General features: G+C 37.7%; 1 protein-coding gene across 4 annotated transcripts; it reads left to right on the top strand.

Moving 5' to 3' along the window:
* Positions 1-797: 797 nt before the first annotated feature.
* On the top strand, positions 798-18,228 carry LOC121876798 (probable cytochrome P450 6a14). 4 transcript variants are annotated; one of them, XM_042382204.1, is made up of 11 exons: positions 798-829; positions 1,187-1,245; positions 7,245-8,209; positions 9,043-9,228; positions 10,253-10,355; positions 11,008-11,157; positions 11,754-11,907; positions 12,937-13,158; positions 13,725-13,845; positions 14,202-14,332; positions 15,374-18,228. In XM_042382204.1, the coding sequence occupies exons 3-11, from the start codon at positions 7,872-7,874 to the stop codon at positions 15,544-15,546; spliced, it is 1,578 nt and encodes a 525-aa protein (XP_042238138.1). In that variant the 5' UTR covers positions 798-829; positions 1,187-1,245; positions 7,245-7,871; the 3' UTR covers positions 15,547-18,228. The 4 variants fall into 4 exon arrangements, with proteins under 4 accessions (XP_042238138.1, XP_042238137.1, XP_042238139.1 ...); XM_042382203.1 differs by lacking the exons at positions 798-829; positions 1,187-1,245 and adding an exon at positions 3,439-3,576; XM_042382202.1 differs by lacking the exons at positions 798-829; positions 1,187-1,245 and adding an exon at positions 3,652-4,046.
* The last annotated feature ends 2,816 nt before the right edge of the window (positions 18,229-21,044 follow it).

The raw sequence follows: 21,044 nt of genomic DNA, 5'->3' as shown, positions 1-21,044 counted from the left end.
AAAAATCATCACAGAAAACGAATATTGTTTCATGAGTAACTATTTTTTGACATAGCTAGAGCCAGTAGTGCAGCAGGAGTTTTATTCCCTTACGCTTAGGCGTCGTGCCTTCCTTAGAGAGTGACACAAAACATTTAATTAAAAGGCAAGCGACAGGGTTAAAGAAGGTCCAGTGGAAGTGCAAAGAGTGGATGGAAGAGGGTTGTAGGAGTAGAAAAAGATGCCGTGGCTTAACACAGCTTGACCAACAGCGATAGGATTGTCGTAGGATCATCAGCAGCAATGCCACCCCGCTCGGCAGCACTAGCAAGGAGTTGGGTTTCAATTGTACTACCGATATCGCCACGAAAGCAGCCTGAGCGCCACAAAACCGGTGGTCACACCATCACAATCAAGATATAAAGAACGAAAGGTAGGTTATTGGTAGAGTTGTTTGGAGAAAGGTGTAGGTGAAGTCTTTTTGAGCCGACCCCTCACTGTTCCCTGCTCTGACTTTCAGTAATCCGGCGACCTTGGCACAGCGCCTACAATGACTTATACCCGTGTGGAGCCATTATGCATTTTAATGTCGCGGTCAAAAATATATAAAAAAGTAAACAGGGCAGACGACATACCTACGTTACAATGGCGATAGTGGCGCCATCCCACCATTGAGGAGACTAACTAAAATAGATACCAGGTGTCGTCAACTGCGCCCCGCTAAACGCTTCGAGTATAACTTCTTGATTAGATAATTCCTTGATGTAAACACCTTCATGACGTCACTCGAAAAATCATTTGCCTGAGTGGCATCGTGAGGGAAGGTTGTGTTGTTACTGGCTGTTCTGTGGTGAGTAAATTTTCATATTAAGTTATTTAAATATAAGGTTGTGTCGTTACTGAACTGTGTGATAGGTAAATTGCTAGTATTAATATTTTTTTTATTAAGTTACATGTGATGCCAAGGAGTTGGTCAACCATTGCCATGGTAGTTTGTGTGTGTAGTTCAAGCCTCTGCCCAGACACACAGGAGTAAGGTGCTAACCAGTGTGACCCTCACTACCAAACATCACATGACATGATCATTGGATTTCAGTCTCTAGATGTTTGCACAACTAAGTCAATGAACATATTGTTTATTGTACATAATAGTAAATTTCTATTTTGTTTATCATAATTTTAAAAGTATTTCTTTTCTAAATTTTAGGTAAAAATGACTGTCATTCAACAGGTGTGCAAACTGCGTCCAGATTGTAACAACATGCAGTAAGTAAAATTCCTACTGTACTTTACTTTCGTGCACTGTACATATTTGTACAATGCATGTACTGTACTATGTATAGATTACTTTAAAATAGTAGTATGTACACACCAAAAAACACTGTCTGTCCACCTGGGTCTGGTGGACAGTAGCTAAAACAACTATCTGTGCATACGTTGTGGGGAAACAATATGAGAACATCTACGATAAATTTTGGTATATGAGGGCTGTCACTAGTCACACGTAAAATTTCGGAGCACATCGACCCCCACCTGCACAGATAGTTGTTTTAGCTACTGTACAGCAGTTTCAGTTGTCATCCTATTTATCAGTTCAGGTGTAGCTCACAATCACAAATACCAACTGAACCAAAACTGCTGTACATTGTGTTTATTTTCAAACACCAGACCCAGGTGGGCATTTTTTTTTTCATACAATCAACAACGTATCTTTACGGACATGGCCAATGAATATTAAAATAAACGCAGACTCCTGCTGTCTCGGTATGGTTGTCAAAATCCTTCGTACTAACTACAAATTGAGATACATATATGCCATCTGTAGGTACAGTCATGTGGGCATTAATTGATTGATTGATTGAAAGTTTATTTTGACAAGAAAACAGGTACAGGGTGGATAATAATAACAATATTAACATGGCTGAGCCACACATAGGCTGGCACTAGGATGTCAGATTAGTGATCAGTATACATAGACCATCATATAGGCATCATTACAGTACAGTAGTCATTATACATAGGCTATCATGTGGGCATCAATTACGTTACATAGAAGCCATCATGTGGGCCGCTACTGTATTTGTGACACAGTATAAAACATCATGTGTGTGTGTGTGTTTTGTTAGTCCTAAGGCCCTCAGTCTACTTGGATAATCGAGATGACGTAGATCCGGGATCATATTAGCCCCTCTACTTTTTATCCTCTTTGCCACTGATCGGCTCGTTAGCTGTGGGTGGTCGGTCACGTCTCTGTTACGCACTGTTGGCAAGTTCTGGGCATGCACCAGCTCCTGAATGCATCTGTACCTGCTCCAGTGTTGGTCGAATCTGATCTTGAAACAGCTCACACTCGGTGCCGTCACAACACACACTGGCAGATTGTTCCAAGAGTTTACAATTGTCACTCCGAATATACTGTAGGAGTAGGTGGAAAGATTCAGTGTATATGAGGTTAAGATTAGGATATAAATATAATTGGGAACTTGGAGCTGAGAGAAGTAAACAGGATAAAGAATGTAGAGTTTGTAGAACATCCAGATCCCATACCCTGCCACATTATATACTGGAATGCCCATTGCTTAATGTATATAGAAATGCCCATATAAATAATGTCCCCAAGCAAATAGAGTGGATGTTTAAAAATAGGAAAATAGATGAAATATTAAAGAAATATAGAAATTTTGCATCTAGAATATAACTATGTACTATAACTGATTATATGAAATATTAGGGATTTATGTGAGTCCTGAGAGGGACATTCCTGGACTGGGGTGGGGATGACTTATGTCACTTCATCCCTTTGAGTTGTACTAATGTTTTTTGTATCTCAATAAACGTATCAATCAATCAATCAATCACCGAAATTTAAAGATAAACGTCAAGTGAAAATAAACACTAATAAAATAAACGCCAGTAAAAGTGAACTCTAGTGAAAATAAACGCTAATGAAAATGTTCGCCAATAAAGATAAACGGCAGTGAAAATAAACTTCCGTAAAATTGATTGCTAGTAAGTTAATGGCATTCACTTTTACTGGCGTTTATCTTTATTAGCGATCATTTTCATTAGCGCTTATTTTCACTAGAGTTCACTTTTACTGGCGTTTATTTTATTAGTGTTTATTTTCACTTGAGTTCATCTTTACTGGCGTTCACACTATTCATCTTTACAGCCGTTCACTTTAGTCACATCGGGATACGCTGTGTTGGTCTTGTGTATTCTATGAACAACTAACACTATTAAAATTCCTTTTCATTTTCATCAACCTAAATATATATTTACCTTGTGTCCGATCAAAAAAAAATCACGGAAATTGATTTAAATGTTTGGGATAAATCTACGTAATATTATTAGTTGACATGGTAATTTTTTTTAGCTATTTATCGACAAATTACTACTTTTTATATAATATTTTCCTTATGTTAAAATTACTATTGGTTAGGGAAGGAAGGACTGGAGGAACAAGTGAGCGGCGGCCTTTAACAATAATGGCGGGCTGACCTGGTGCTCCTGGCTACTAACTACCCCTTAACAGCCTGTTTTGTCTTTTAACATCTGTCTGTCTCACCACCTGTTTGTCTGTCTTCTTTCTTGCCGGTCAGTGTCTTCATTAAGGATACTCATTGCCCCGCATGCTAGCCCAGAATATGCCAATAAAGTGTCCTGATGTATCCCTCATGACAGGATATACTTAATTAATGGACATAAGTAATATAGTGGCTGCCAAGGTGACGTGGCCTCCTCCTAGCCCATAACATAATAATATATCCCTGATTAAACCCTTATATAAATTACAGTATTAACTACCATGTGTGAGGTGGTTCATTCTACCACTCATTGATCTTAGGGAGGGAGATGACAAAATTTAGATAGGGGAAAAAAAATGTCATGAGGGTAGGCAACTCTGCTGTCAGGAGGAAGTCATGATGAGATGAGACTTGTGGCCAGAGTGTGATGGTGCAGTTCATGAATAACAAGTGCTCTGTTAGTGACCCCAGAGTGAAGTTGTATTAGCTGCCATCACCACAGACAGCTGAGAAATATTAATATTTGGTTATTACTCTCAGGTAAAACTTAAGCTTTAATGTCAATTATTCAGACTAAACTTGTGTGGTATATTTTAATGTTTTAGGTTGTTACTTACTTCAGATTTTGCTTTTAATTTAGGTAAAGTTCTAGGACTGCTACATCATCCTGGTTTCACAGGCAAGATAAACTAACCTAAGCTGCCTAACCTAACTTAGCTAAAATATTCCAAGAGCGAGGCTAAAGGAATTAACCAAATATACCTAATCTAACATCACCTAACTTAAATATTAAGTTTGGTGTGATTGTGTTTAATATTTGGGATAAAATTTACCTCAATACAGCCCTATACTTTTCCTTCAAATGCCACGAGATAAATCGTTCTACCGATTTTTCTCTCAAGTCTTAAGTTTTGGATTTCCAAGTTAAACTTTTGAAAGTTACACAACTGACCCACTGATGTGTTATTTGCTATGATGATTATTTTCTTACTACTGTATTCTTTCATCAGTGAGTTCTGATATATTTTTAATATCATATTGGCCACTTATCAGCTTACTAGCCGTTTGGGCGGTCTATCTAGTGTTAGTACAGGAGGAAACCGGGAAACCAGGAGGAAACCGGGAAACCTGTGGTAGTGAGGGTCGCACTGGATAACACCCTTCTCACGAGTGTCCGGGCCGAGGCTCGAACCCTTGACATATTGGTGAGAGTTATGCGGGCACCACTTTTTCTTCACGGCTGTAATGCAGCGGTGACGTCTCATCCCAGGATGTAAACAGCCAATCACATTTACATATTTCAAAACACTCCACCACCGTGGGCCCGTTCGACGCCGATGCTCGGTGTATGCTTATGAGCCATTTGGTACGGGTAGCTGCTCTCGTGTCCTCAAAAAACTTAAAATTACACCATATCATAATAAGTTCTTTCTGCTTAATATGCCAGGGGGTGACTAGGAAATTTGATTAGGTAGGTTTGTTTTGTTCTGCTGCTTGTTTTTCATATCAATTAAGGTTAGGTTAGGTTTAATTTAGAAATAGCCACTTTTTAGCACATTTGTACAAACTACGACAGTGTCCACTATAAAACACAGTGAAATTGCTGCAGGTCAGTTGTCAATGGACGGTCAGTCATGTTTCTGATACGCGCTGTTGGCAGATACTGGGCATGCACTGGCTCCTGAATATATTGGAACCTGCTCCAGTGTTGGTCAAGTCTGGTCTTGAAACAGCTCACACTCGGTGCCGTCACAATACTCTCCGAAAAAGTTTGCCCTTACAGTTTTATGGTCTTGTGGCTTCTTCAACCTTGAACTGTGACCCCATAATTGACAACAAATATAAACAATAAAACTACTGTATAACTTGATGACTTTTGGAGTAATACTGAAGGTCTTTACACAGCACTAATGCTTACTGTTTCCTTATTGTTTCCAGAAATTCCAAACAGTATATGTAATAGGTAGTTCTGCTATAACGCGATAATTGTGTTCTTGTAAAATATCGTGTTATAGAAAATCGCGTAATAGAAATAACAGGGCTTATGGAGAAAATAGGGTTAGGTGCAGATTACTCGAAATCGAAAAAATTTAGTAGTTAGCCTAACACAAAGGATAGCACGGTCTAAATAAATGTTACATTCATATCTAATAATGAAATCATACAGTAAATGTAACACTTTACTTGATGGGGGAGAAGGGTGATTTTGAGGTTGATAAAATCGAGCTTCTCTTCTAGTGTTATATCCTTTCTTTTACGATCATCACCAGGAATTTTATCACCGGAACGCTTCTTGTTGATATTCTTCTTTACTATATTCACAAAATTGGAGAAATAGTAAGCAAAAATCGCGTTATAGCAAACAAGCGTTCGCGTTATACAAATATCGTTCCTAATTCATAAATCGCGTTAGAGCAAATTCGCGTTATCAAAACACGCGTTATAGCAGAAATCACTGTAGTACAGTATACAGTATGTTATTGCAGAAATATATTTTGAATATTAAAAAAATCAATAAATTTACTAGAGATCACATTACTAAATATGGATTTGAATATATTTGAGGGTTAAAGTAAATTGTTAACATTCTGTGGCCGTGAGGCCAAAGTGTTAAATTGTGTACGGCAGATTATGTGAACCAGACTTACTAAACCTTATTTTCTTCATCTTAATTTTTTCATTAAGGTAAGTCAAGTTAGTTTGGTTTAGGTCATCTTCTATAAATGGTTCAATATTGTAATGTCACAGCTGCACCTCATCAACGGAGCCTGCATTTTAGTGTAAAACTTAACACTGTATTCTAAATTAATTATTTTCTTTCAAAAGTCCACATTGTTTTTTCTGTAATAAGAAATATTATAAAAAAAGGGGGGAATATTTTAGGACCACATTTACTACTGCAGTACAGTACAGTACAGTACAGTACAGTACAGTAGTTTGTTTTCTCAGGGATTTTCACCAAAACTTTTCTTGTGATTAGTGGAAGGCAATATTTGTTGGTGAAGCAAGGAAAAAATTATTTGAACCCTATAGAGGGCAAAGTATCCATTGGGTATTTTATTGTGGCTAGTGCCAGATGATTTTATTCAGCTGAGGGCAGCTCCTGCCTGCTAAAGGGTGAGAACCTACCTTGATTAACCCTTTAGAGGGCAAAATAACCCTTAAGTATTTTATTCCAGCTTCATCTATTTATGACTCTAAATTTATCTTTCCTTTATGGTCTGCAACAGCCTCATTGACTCCGATTTCTAGACTGTTGAATTTAGCAGCATCCTGAATCCCTTATTGTCTTCAACCATACAATCCTTGCATAGTTGCTCCTCACAGTAGCTCCCTGGAAAACTATCTGGTTTAGTGAGACTTGTCTGGTTAAGGGAAAGTTTATAGTGAGCAAAATTTTCCCTTGACCAAACTGTCTATACTACTGTTAATGAAATCAAGTTAAGTGATACTTTATTTTACCTGGTTTATTTTGTTCAGTATTCAAGTAGATAGAAATACTGTCCTATATATGAACTTGAACAGAGAAAGAGTGAGGAAGCATGAGAGAGAAAAAGAGATGGAAATACAAGTACGTACTGTATTGTAAAACAGATAAATTAAAGGCAAGAAAGCTTAGGTTCTTGCTTCAGATATGAACATTTACCACTTTATTATACTGTACTGTATAACAAGCTGTGAAGAGCATAATGTTAACCTTAAGTACAGTTGTAGTAATGATGTTTTCTTATATTACAGTTGTGTGCACCTGCAGCCCTCAGCAGTCACACACGGATTTCATCTGTCAACAGTGAATCAAGAAATTACGTACTAAGAACATTACAGCTGTTCCAAGACAGAGAAGAATTGTTTGATTATCACATTGTTCTCTTTCTTATGTTGTTGACTGCCAGCTCAGGAGTATCTTGTTAAGACTGACGTGTGCCTAGAAGCTGCGGTACTCCAGTGCCATAAATCCTCGTCGCTTTTACAGTATAAAATTGCCTCACATGGCACTCGTTTCACCGTTGTTACTAATGCAAGACTTGTGTGTGTGTCTTGTAAGTTAGTTATTTCTTGTCAGTTTGAGTGGCTATGATAGTGCTGCGTTTATTTTATGACTGTTTGGTGTTGAATTTTACCGTGATAAATCTCGTCGATCATCAGCACTGAATGGCTTGATTGTGCTGAAGTAATTTGTCTCTGTGACAATTGTACTAAATATGGTTGTCAATTTGGAGATATAACGTGTACATTTGTATTCATTATAGAGCTTGTATTATATAACTCATGTACCTTTGAAGAGATATAGTTCAAATCTTAAGAATCTTCTCACTTCTCATAATTTGAAGGACAAGTTTTGCCCACACACTGTAAACCACCAAGATGATTGCTCAAATAGTGTCTTGTGTGTGTACTTTCCCTCTCATTGTGCCGATAATAGTGGTGCTCTTCCTGGTTGGGCTCTATTTACAAAAGATCTACAGTTTCTGGGAGACTCGAGGGGTTCAAGGTCCAAAACCCACATGGATTATTGGCAACATGTATGCCAGGCTCAGAGCAACACATTCGATGGCAGAGTTTGACCAAATGCTGTATAAGAATCACGGAGGAAAGACATTCTGTGGTTATTATGAATTTACACAGCCATGTCTTATGGTTGGTGACCCAGAGCTACTCAAACACATCATGGTGAAGGACTTCGACCATTTTACTGACAGAAGGTAAGATATTTTTGTCACCTTTATTACCATTCTTATTTTACTTGACATAAAAGTTAAAATGAAGCGGTAAAGCACTTAGTAGACACATTACAGTATTGAAATAGGAATAGAAGAGACTAACCTTTCTGTTGTCGATGGTTCTGTTAAGTAAAGTTTTGTACCATCACTTACTGATGGTCTGCCACAGTTTATTAAACTCTGCATTGTCTTTCACACTTTACTGTACAGTATTTTTTCTCATTTCTGTGTTTTCCTTACATATGTTTTCCTTGTACTGTAATATAAAAAAAAAACAGATACAGGTTTTATAGTTCCTCCTTTAGCCTTTATTAATGGCAAGAGAACCTTCTCTTTGTATGAAATAAAGATGTATGCAATTGCCATGAGAAGCGTGTTGTAGTGTGAGTTAAAGTGGATGACATACAGTACTAAGGTTGGAGTGAACTGAGATAGAATGATGAGATGGATGGGTTATGTGACATTGAAAGATAGGAAATGCTATTCAGAGCTAAGAGGGTGTCAGGGTATTGAAAGCATTGGGGTGGTTTTGTGCAGAGGTGGGCTGAGATGGTAGGCCAAGAATAACATAAAGAGACGTGAAAAATGACCTCGTTGATAAGAACCTGACAATAGAGACTGAAGCTTGGAGAGGTGCCAGCAGGTAATCATGGCTAACCCACACATGTGTGGAAATTGGTCTTAAAATAATGATGATAGATTACTAAGTAAATCGCTCATACTTGCTTTTCATATACAGTATACAGATTATTAAAAAGGTTTTCTTTCTTACAATTCTGGGCTAGTTTTGAGCCATAATTTCTCACACTTAACAGTTTTGTGACGTTCAATGAGCCGGTGATGGACCACATGTTGCTAGGGTTGAAGGGAGGAATGTGGAAGGCAGTGCGGTCGGTGATGACGCCAACGTTCAGCTCTGGCAAGATAAAACAAACCTTGCAGCTGGTGAAGGACTGTGCCAAGAACCTAATCACCTACTTTGATAAGGAACTTGAGAAGAGGTTTGTGGAGATCTTCTATTTGTTAACACAGTTATGGCTGATGCACATTCCATGCTGACAAATTGATAATTTTTTCCAAACTAAAAGAATAAGATGGCTAAATTAGTACAGGTATAAGTTATATGATACTGTGGGCAGCAACAGCGAACTTAAACAAGTGGAAAATTATGTGTATTTATGAAGTAACATTAGCTGTGATAGGAGATGGGCAACATAAATCAAGACAGGAATAGGTCAAGAAAATTCAGGATTTAATAATATGAAAGACCTTATAAATTAGGACATTAACTTCAATTTGAAAAAAAGGGGGCTGGTGAAATGTTATGTATGGTCAGGACTGTTGTATGGGTCGGAAGGGGACACATTTCAGCAGACCTCAGAATTATGTTAGAGGCCTTTGAAATGTAGTGACACTGACAAGAAAACAAATGAAGTACAGTATTATCTTGGTAACAACTTTAAGAGAAATACTTGTAATATATAGCACAAGGAAAATTAGATATTTTGATCATATGATGAGGGAATAATAGCAGAAATATTAATGGACAGAGTTAAGGTTACGATGGCCAGGGGAAGGCAGAGACTAGGATGGATGAATTAAATTAAAAACCGAGTCCTTAGAGAGATGCAAAATCCCAGAGGATTGGTAAAAACAACTTCAATATTTTTAAAAGTGGAGGACTGTGGTCGCCAACCCTCAGCTATAAAGATTGCACTTTTGGTTGATTGATATAATATTATGGGAGTGGAAAAAAAGGTCTGGTTCTAATGTGTGATGAGATGGATTGTTCTGCATCATAACATTTTCATTTCCAGTTTGGTGTATGTTAGAGAAAGGGCCATAAGATGTGGAAATACAAAGTTACCTATACTGTACCTTGTAATTAATCTAAATGTACATTATTTAAGTTATTCATCAATGGACATTTCAAGTTTTTAATGTTCCATTTCAGTGTATAATTATGGAATGGAGTAGGGAATCCTTGGCTGCCAGTTAAAGGTTGATATATTGCATCTCTTGTAGGTCTTCTGTGTTTGAGATGAAGGAAGTGTACGGGATGTTCACCATGGACACCATCGCCAGTATTGCCTTTGGAGTAAACAGCGACTCACTCAACAGTACACAGGTACAATTATTGTTTGTGTACCATTGACACAAGATCACAGGTAGAGAGGGGCACATTGAGAAGCATCACTTGTTCCAGTCTATGTTAAGTGTAGTGTTGTGGAAGGCCATTCTTTTTTTCCTCTTACTTGTAATCATGCCTGCGTCTTAACCCCTTGTGTACGGGGTTGCCTCAAAGCTGAATAAAATTGTTTGGTGGAAATGTTAAATAAAAGAACAAAGCAATTTTGAGTCAGCTGTGTTACCTGTAGAGATCAAATATGGCTTGAGGTAGACAGCACATCACAGCTTAACCCTATGTGTACAGATCTTTCTAAATGAAATTATCTGGCATCCCTGTAGTGAAGAAGTTAATGTATCATCCTGGCGGGTGGAACAAGAGCAACACACACTTGCTCTCTGTGTTGAGTTACATATATGGTCTCACTAACAAGTTTAACATTTGTGTTCTGCGATAATGATCTCCGTCTATAGTAAAGCTGTAAAATCTTCTGATTTATCCTTCTTTTCTACAACACGTCACCAACTTACTTCAGCATCATACAGAACCATCACCACTATACAGTACATCACATGAGCCACACATTAATCCTCATAAACCACACATTGAACATAACTATTAAGTACAGTAAAGTTGTATTTTGGGCCAACAGAATGAATTCTCTCAGGCTGCAGCAAGTTTCTTCAAGCCACCACCCAAGTGGAAGCGACCCTTCATATTCTTCCAGTTCTTATGGCCCCAGATTGCCAAATATCTCTGCCTCAATGTTATCGATAGAACACCCATCTACTTTTTTACAAAGGTAAGCTTGACTATATTTTTTTGTTTTATACATTAGTCAGTGTTATTATGATTAGTCCAGGCTTCACACCCATATAGAATCTGACCAAAAAGTTCCCCGGCCAATCCTTTTTTTTTTTTTTTTTTTTTCAAAATTAATGGCCATTGGGTTGTTCAAATTTATCACCTTCAAAGTACCTCAAGTCTCCCCTTAATGTACACAATGACTCAAAGTGTTGTGCCAAGTGTTGAAGTACCTCTGGTACTCTTCTCTCTAGATGGCATTGAACTCCTGCATCACATTTTGTCTAATCTGTGAGTGTTAATAAACACATGTGGAAGGTGGAAGGATTGCATATGGAAGAAAGCCAATAAAAATTAAGTACTGCATTTCAGTATGAACAGGCATTGATGGATTGATTTCATTTGTTAAAACTTAATTCTTGCAGATGAAGAACCACAGGCTTGTATGTGCTGATTTTATTTTTGTTGTTATTAAATTACAGTATTTACAAATATTTTCACTTGTTAAGATTGTACATCAGTGTATTGTTCTCCAAATAAATAACATTACCAAGTGAAAAAACCTTCCCTTTTACAGTACTGCATATATTTCAGGTTGTGTCAGACACAATGAAGTATCGTTTGCAGAATAACCTGAGAAGAAATGATTTCCTTCAGCTACTCCTCGATGCTCGACTTCAGGAACAAACAAACAACAACAAAGGCAGTGAGAGTGCTGACCTCTCCTCTAAGAAGGTCACTAACCAAGGTGTGCCTCCACTGCAATGTCTTGTTTTATTAATGTTGGAGTTCCTTCGCTCAGTGCCCTGGTGGTGTACTGGTGTCATCCACATTTTGTTGGTAACAGTAAATAATCTGTGGTGACTCCTTCATTGTTAACACCCCATGATGGCTCATTCTCAACTGTATAAATGTTTGTTTGACCTCCGGCTGGTCATATGTTCGTCCATGCCTTGTTGTGTATAATATTGTTTTTATATCTAAAACAAGCAAGAAATGGATGCGAGTTGGGACGAGTTGGGCAGCATTAGTAGGGCTGGTCAAAGGGTTATCAGGTCCAGTATTCAAAGAACTTATTGAGGCAGCCAAAAACCTTTCACTGCCTTGTGCAGCTTCCTGCTAAGTGCTCACTCCATGTAGCCTCCTCACATTTCTTGGCCCACCCAGATTACTCTGTTGTGTACTGTACTTTGTCACATCTGTAGACATTGCAGACATTCAGTTTTGTATTCATAATTTCTTTCTTTAACATAAATATTATTGTCGACCCAGTACAGTACATTACAGTATTACCTCTCTATACCAAAATATTCAGTGAGCAACCAACTCAATAAAGGGAGTTTTTTGGTATAAAACAATTCCGAAAAACTCGTCTAATATGGAGTTTTGCTCAATATACAGTACAGTACAGACAGTATCTGAAAAAGTTCAGTCAAAGGACAGTCTGGATTCTTTGGCTTTACTGTACTGCTTTTTTTACTGTGAACATGGAAAATGCTGAGGGTCTCGGGAGTTTTGTGTCGTTTTATGGACAGGTACGTATATTGTTAGAGATGTAGATCTCAGTCTGGGTCTTAGTGGTCTTGACTACATCACTGGTCTGATGTTAGGTCTTGAGAGACAGGAAGAGAGTAAATCTTCCTCACGTTGCAGTGAGGCAGTTTGCAACACCGAGCATCTTGTTCAGAGGGAAGGTTTAAAGAAGGGTTTTCTGGGTTTCAGTTCCTTTACTTTATACGCAAACTCATCTCTTTTTTTTTCTTATCTTTTTTTGCAGTGTTGACAGATCTAGTTATTACCGCTCAGTGTGTCTTGTTCTACATGGCGGGTTATGACACAACTGCGACGACCCTGAGTTTCCTCTCTTACTGCCTCGCACTTCACCCAGATATTCAGCAGAAGTGTATGCAGGAGATTGAAACGGTATTGGAGAAACACGAAGGCGAGATCACCTATGAGGCCATCATGGAGATGACATACTTGGATATGGTGTTTGCTGGTCAGTTTTTTATTTCTATTTGTCAACGTTATAAAACTGATCTTTCTTGAGTATTTGAAGTTATGTCAGATAGTTAGAATTTTCTGGATGGTACGGCATACAGTATGTACTTATATTCTTGAGCTCTGACTGAGTAAGGTGAGTAACACCACAAATTCACTTGCTGGGATCAGTTTGATATGTGGGAAAAATGTAGTGCTTGAAATTACAGCCCTGAATTTTATACAGTACAATATCTATATTTTGTACATTGCAGTTCATGAAAAATAAAACTAAGCCATTTTAGAGGAACACTTTGCATTGTCATACTGGAATTAAACCAGACATTATCTGTTAATGAACAATATTGTTTTAGGTAAGGTAACTCTCTACGAGAGGAAATAGTTAGAAAAGGATTACAGTACATACAGACTAGCCTTCCCCCCAAACTTACTTCACGCTGAAGATTAACCTAACCTAACATAACATAACATATAAGATAACATAACATACCTTACCTAACTTTATCTAATCTTATCTGACCTAACTAAATTTAACCTAACCTAAGCTTTTATGGTCTTTTTTAGAGACTCTGCGGCTGTACCCTCCAGCGCCTCGAGTGGACCGCACTGTCACCAAGGACTTCACCCTCCCCGGCACCAATTTAATTCTCCATAAAGGCCAGAAAGTCAGCATACCCATTTATAGGTAAAGTAGTTCAGTATATACTTTTCCCTATTAAGAAAGAAATGATTTATTGTAATCATTGTATATAACCATGACCATAATTAACCACATCTGTTTATATACTGTATCATTGTGTTTCTGTTTGTATACCTATCAAGCTTTTGATCTTTCTCTCAATTGGTGTCTCTCTACTCACTCCTTTATTTTCTTTTTGACTTAAATTTCCCATCTAAATTCAATGAAACTTCCTTTGTATTTACCCTCTTAAGAAACGACGATAAGTTCAGCAAATATCAACTCTGTGTGTGAGTGACACAGAATAACCCAAGACACACTCGCCTGACACAGATACATGACCGCCCAAATTCTTGTTCCAGCATACACAGAGATCCAAATCACTATCCAGAGCCAGAGAAATTTGATCCAGAACGCTTCTCACCAGAAAACAAAGCCAACCGTTCATACATTGTGTACTTGCCCTTTGGAAGTGGACCCCGCAATTGTATAGGTAAGATGACTCTCCTGGAGGTGAAATACAGTACAGTAGTAAAAATAGGATCACATGGAGATTAGGCCCCCTCCAGCTTATTTCACCTTAAGATTAACCATGCTAATCTAACCTAATCTAATCTAATCTAACCTTCCCCAAGTAGCATTAGTGTATTTAATCAAGTGAAATAATTTGAAGTATTGATCTTCAGGTTAGTTTTGTAGTTATAAATTCTTCTGTTGTGAAATTTGATATGATACCTGTATTAGATATATCACTCCATACCTTGTGTTCACATCAATAAGAAACAACAGTAATGCTAAGTAAACCACAATTGACCTTGAAGAAATAATATTAAATAAAACAGCTTCCATGTTACTAACCTTATACACAGAATAAATTTGTTGACTGTATAAGGAATTATGACAAAAATCTACACTGCCAAAATATGAGGACAAAGTAACAGAATCTCTATCCTTAGAAAAATCTCAATGAGCACAGAAGTGTGTAGCCAATGCAGTACAGTGTGTGTTAACAGTGGGACAAAGGCAGGGCAAATTTGAGGATCAATATGTATGATCCACCGGAGAAAGTCCCTGTCCCAGCATGCAGACAGTCATAACCAAGGCAGGTCTTCTGGTGGGATAATCTCATTGGTCAAATTTTTTACACTATAGTACATTTCATGTAATATTTGATGATGCTGAAGAGTGACTCAAGGGGTAATTTATTGAGATAAAAAATGCCCTTTTAAAGTTTAAATAGACTGAATATTGCTCCTCCAGCTCACCATTGATCATATGTCTTCTTCATCATATGTGAGAAACTCCATTTGTGGGCACTTACTTGTACTACACCCAGAAAGAATTTGTCAGTTGTGTTGTATATAAGCATTTCCTGTCTTCCATACATTCGTAGTCTGCAATTCAAGACATGCATAAGAAGCTTTACCTGAGCCTTTGTGTTTGCTGTTGCAGTACAAATATATTTATACATCTTCACAAGCCACTTTTAAGTCCATATTGCTTAAAACTCACAAAGATTATTATTTGATTACAGGAATGAGGTTTGCCCTGATGGAAGCAAAGGTGGCTATTGTGTACTTGTTACAGGAGTTTGCATTCATCCCCAGCAAGAAGACTCAGGTACCCTTAATTATTGAAAAACGTAGTGGTCTCCTGAAGGCACAAGATGGAGTGTGGGTAAGGTTAGCCAAGAGAATCACAGAGTAACCTGTCAGAGAAGTTAAATGATGATGGCTGAAATATATAACAAGTCTTTCTTTTTAACTCTTTGATTTTTTTTGTCTACAAGTTTATTCATCAAACATGTTAGCTGGAGAGTTAAGTACCTGTAGTATGTGATTCGGTTGATTTTCTTGGCAACTTACGAAGACTTTAACACAATCTTATCAGAAAATTCTTTGTAAGTATGGAATTTTGCCATCAGTTTGAGAAGAGGCAGTCAAGGGTCTAGAACAGTGGTTCTCAACCTTGTTTGCCCCATGCACCCCTTTCACCATATGTCAGAATGTCATTCCCCCTCCTTTCCAAGATTGTCTGCCTCAAAAAGTGCATTCCAAATAATATGCATATAATACTGAAAATCCTTTATTTTTCCATATTAGTATTTCCCCCCCCCTGAAAACCTGAGGGGGGGAAATTCCCCCCCGGTTGAGAACCCCTGGTCTAGAAGAACCAGAAGAGTGTTTTGAGTGTAAGTTTATGGGATTGTCTGCTTACAAGCATTCCAGTAAGAATGTGACAAAAATAAAGTGCAAGAGAGAATATTCCAGGGGGGGGGGCAACTGTGCCATACTGACCTAGCGTTATTGCCTTATTGGGTCGCCAAGTCCAGCCAATCTTCTCCAGAGGATGAAAGTGTTTAGAGAAATGATGCCATTCTGGACTATAACTCTTCTCACTGTATTTCTAATCACTGATAGATTCTTTAATAAAGTGCCAAGTCATCATTCTCTGGACTAAAATTTAATCATATATATATAATTACTGGTTATAATCCTTATTAAAGTGCCCCAATTACCATGACTGTTTGGCCTAAAATTATAGTTAATATATCCTGTTACTATTGATGGATAGTTAATATATCCTGTTACTGTTGATGGAGACAAAGTGCAGTGTTAACATACCTTAGTACAGTACAATATTGTTGATGGATGAACTGACAGTGTACACAACTTACATCTCAGTTGTAGGTTAAACACAGTACAGTAGTTACAGTAGAAGGACAAACAGGAAAGATTGACCCACCAGGAGGATGGATGGGTGTCATGTGGGTGGTCTGCTGGGTCTCCTCACAAGATTCAGAAAACCCAGGTGTGGTTGTTTACCTTCCTGTGTGGCAATGAGTTTAAAGCAAAGTCACAGAGAGTTTGTTTCATAGCATCATTGAGAAAACGGACTACATGCTTGTTATAATGGTGTGAGTGTTTTAAAGATAAAAATTATGTTCTAAAATAATTTTCCAAACTGAAGTGTTGTTAATGTATAGAATATATATATTTAGAATTAGTATTTTTTCATAACCATTGTTTCCCTTATCACTGGTTTACCAAAGTCAAAAAACCCTGGACAGTTCAGTTCATGTCAGTACTGTGTTGGCAGGTGTTGAGTCACAGTAAAGTAAGAGTGAGATGTAAGGCACCCTGAGTTGTGTCATGACTATCAGTCCCTTTAAGAAGCTGGTAATAAAAACTAGAAAATGGTAATATGTGAGTTACGATATTTCTTTTTTGTGCCTTTTATAACAAACTGGCAAATTGTGTGTGTGTGTGTGTGTAACTGAATGTTTTTGTAGTGTGTGAATGAAATAGACCACTTTGGTGTACATGGCACTTATACCTCCAGAGTTTGATTTATAAGCGACAGAACTATTACCTGTGTCATTACTTACCAATTATTGTATGACTTTAAAGTTTAGAGATCAGCTCAAGACATTCCCAAGGAGAAGGCAACATTCCTGACCACAGCCAAGAGGACAGCACCAACATTCTTAAGTCACGTACACAACACCATAATGATGCTGCAGTTGTGGCCATTGACTGTAATGCCATTACTGTATATCCTGAAGGTTTGGTTTTCTGCAGTTTTCCATACATACATATGCGTAGATATAATACTGTAGTCATTTACAACCTGTACTGTAGTATCAACCAGTATATTTACTCTTGGTATTGTTATGAAAATATGATAGATAAGGAACCATAGGAGAGCAGTAAGCATAACCTTTGATTTTATACAGGCTGGGTTTTTTTACATGTAAATTGATCAGGTCAGAGGTCATTTTTTGCTAGTCATTATAAACCTGAGACTGGGTAAGTCATATTATTTGTACTTTTTAAAATCAGGTTGAGAGTTATCCCCCAAAAATGTTCTGTGAAGGAAACTTTTTGTACAGTTATAATATTTGTAGATTTACTGAAAAAAAACCAGCCTGTAGAAACTTAGGTAATTTTTTATCCAAATACTTGAAAACTAAACACATTAAATAGGAGAACTTACATTCATAGGGATATATATATATTCAAATGCCTTATATTATATCATGCAAGTTGATATAGTACATGACTGTGGACATGTATACTTCACTTGCCGTACAATACTGTATAGGCAGTTTTGTGCCTACATGTTTGTCAGGCCATTATATGTATCTTTGTTTATTACTGGTAATATTATTTTCTCTCAACTAAAATAATTGTTTTGATCAACAAACAAGTGAAGAACAACATGCTGAATACACACATGCATGCACACACACACAAATAAATAAAAAAAAGTAAATTTTTTTACTAGTTGGAAGGAACTTATAGCATTATTTTCTGTATCTCAGTAGTGAATATAAAGTTTATATGTTTTGCATGGCAGTTGAAAGATGTTAATAAAACATCTTACATTTTTGTCACTTTATCCACATTGTTGTTAAATATTAGGTTTCTGGTTCTCCACATCCTTCTTTTACATTTTCTTCAGTCAGTATTTCTAACTTTTCAGTAATACTCGTACCACAGGTGTTACTCGGACTAAAGTAACAATATGAGACACCTGATGCTTCCTTGTGATAAAAGATTAAAGATGTGACCATATGAACATAAGTGAGGCTGTAAGTATGGACTCACAAGAATATTATTTGTAGCCAGCTGACTGTAGCAAGGTGTGTGACATCATTCAGAGAGAGAGGAGCTGAACTTGGTCCAGATCTTGACGCACTTGCCCACACACACCATAACACACCAACAGAAGCCTTTTAACCTATAGGCATCCCAAAGATCAAACCTTATCTTTTAAATTTATGTATCAGAGATTCACACTGTACAAAAACACCTACATACAGATCATCAGTTTGTGTAGCAGCTATCTTAATTGAGCATTTTTTTTAATTGAACATTTTTTTAAAGTTATGACTGCCCAAAGGTAAGTCATGTAAGCGTGTAAAATGTCTGTATAATGGCGATGCTGATGAAATAATATGGTGGTTGAAGAAAGAAATTATCTTCATAAGTGGGTATGAGAGCCATCAAATGTACAGTACAGTAGTGCTTCACAAATTAGGACCTCTTATACTGTACCTAGGAACCTCTGTCACTTCGAATGGAGAAAATCTTGATTAGACTTTATCAGTATCTCAGACATGATCAAAGCATAAGTGGGTATATTCGGCAGTACAAACTGGTCAACATTCGAGCCCAATTCGAGTTTATTTTTATTTATTTTTTCCGAGTGTGGCACCCGTCAACACAAGAACCCATACCATGATCTTTTGTCCTTCATATGTGCGTGTGAAAAACTTAGATGTGTGAATCTGTTTGTAAAAATACATTATTCAAAGAAATAAAAAATACTTTTTGAGATCATTTTACAGGTTTCTGTACAAATTAAATCAGTAAATATAATATGGATGGTGCTGTATATAGTGTGTATACATTGAGTTACAGTATTAAATCATAAAATATGATACAGTATAATGGACTCATACAACCTGGACACTCAGTTATTTAAGTTATGGATTTTATTTATGACAGCTTGAGATGTTGATTTTTACATAACAGTTACTTTATTCACAATATTATTTATATTCTGCCATCAGTATTCATGCTGTAATTTGTTGCAGTTGACAACTTTGGCAGAGTCTCTGAAGTGAATATACTGTAGTAATTGTTTCTAATTCACCTTATATAAAGTGACTGAGAACAAAAGGAGAAAGAGAGTAAGTAATGTCCATTACAGTCTCTCCTCGACTTACAACATATTCGACTTACGACAACCAGGACATACGACGGCCATGATAGTATAAAATATTTTTCACATTACATATTTTCGAGTCCCGACGTTAGTGATCGTGCTGTGTAATGACAATATTTTCGTTTGTAATTCCCTTTAAAATGGCTGGCAAGCGTAAAAGTGCTGAGAAGAAAAAGAGACGCCTATTTTAGAATTTCTATGTACAGTTTTACCCCGCTTAACGCGCTTTCACTTAACGCGTTTTCGCATATACGCGGTGCCTTGCCAAAGCTGAACTTTCACTTAACGCGGGTTTTTTCCACATATACGCGGTGAGTGTCCGGCTCGGATGCTATTTTTAGATTTTGCCCACGCGCCACCCACCCGCCCGCCTGCCTGCCTGCCTGCCTCTCCCTCCTTCTCCCTCCGCTTGGGTAAGCGGCGCGGTAAGGTTGCGCAGTGTGTGTCTTTGTTGCGTTATCACTGACGTCATATGACGTCTCGGACTGTGATTGGCCATGCAGCCCTACCCCCCTCTGCTGCTAGCTGTAATTGGCTTAAAGTATTATGACGTGACTACCCCGGGGAGGGAGGGAGGGAGGAGAGACGACACTTGACCTAGCCGCGGCAGTTTCATCCCTCCACAGCCAGCCCAAGCCAGTGATAGTGAAGTTGATTTTGAGGGATTTGTCAGGGAAGCCATGACAACTGTAAGTGACAGTGATATTGATTCACCTAGTAATGGTGATTCACCTAGTAATGGTGATTCACCTGAGGGGCAGTAATCTGCCCTCTGCCTCGGAACCAGCCTCCATCCCCGTATGCCGACCCATCTCTTCTACTACCGTGAGTGTTCCTCAAAAATTTTCGTTTTTTAACCTATTCTTTATTTTTCCTATGTTAACCTTTATCTTTCCTAACCTAACCTCTTCTATATTACTTGTTTTTCATGCCACCATAAAGTTAAGATAGAATTTTTACTACAACATAGTTATTTGTCGTCAAAAAGTGGAGTTTGGGGGTCGGGCTGGGTTCTATTGGAATTAATCCCATATGTTCTGTTATTCACTTAACGCGGTTTTCACTTAACGCGGGACCCTCTGGGTTCAATTGACCGCGTTAAGTGGGGTACAACTGTATTATTTTCGCCTTTTCGAAATAGGACCAATTCGACTTATGACCTGGTCGTCGGGATGGAACCCCTTCGTAAGTCGAGGAGAGACTGTGTATTGTCCTTTGCAGTATTGTCAGGTGACGATCTCAAAAGAATTAAAAAGAGTTCATCGGGTGTGTGTGGGGTTCTTGTGCAGTGGTCTGAACTTGAATGCTTCAGAGTTATCTACACACATGAACTTAAATTTTGTACAATGACCACAAGAGAATAACACTATCCTATCTCATTCACCCCTGAGATTATTGAGTGTTCCCCCCAGGTTGTTGTGTTGCCATCTGTGTCTGTTTTGTTCTATCACTATTATAATGTGAGAATATAT

Source organism: Homarus americanus, unplaced genomic scaffold (genome assembly GCF_018991925.1).
Source record: "Homarus americanus isolate GMGI-L3 unplaced genomic scaffold, GMGI_Hamer_2.0 scaffold50281, whole genome shotgun sequence".
Classification (NCBI taxonomy): Eukaryota; Metazoa; Arthropoda; class Malacostraca; order Decapoda; family Nephropidae; genus Homarus; species Homarus americanus.
Note: the sequence above shows the minus strand (reverse complement) of the source record. Positions and strands in the feature narration are given on the sequence as shown.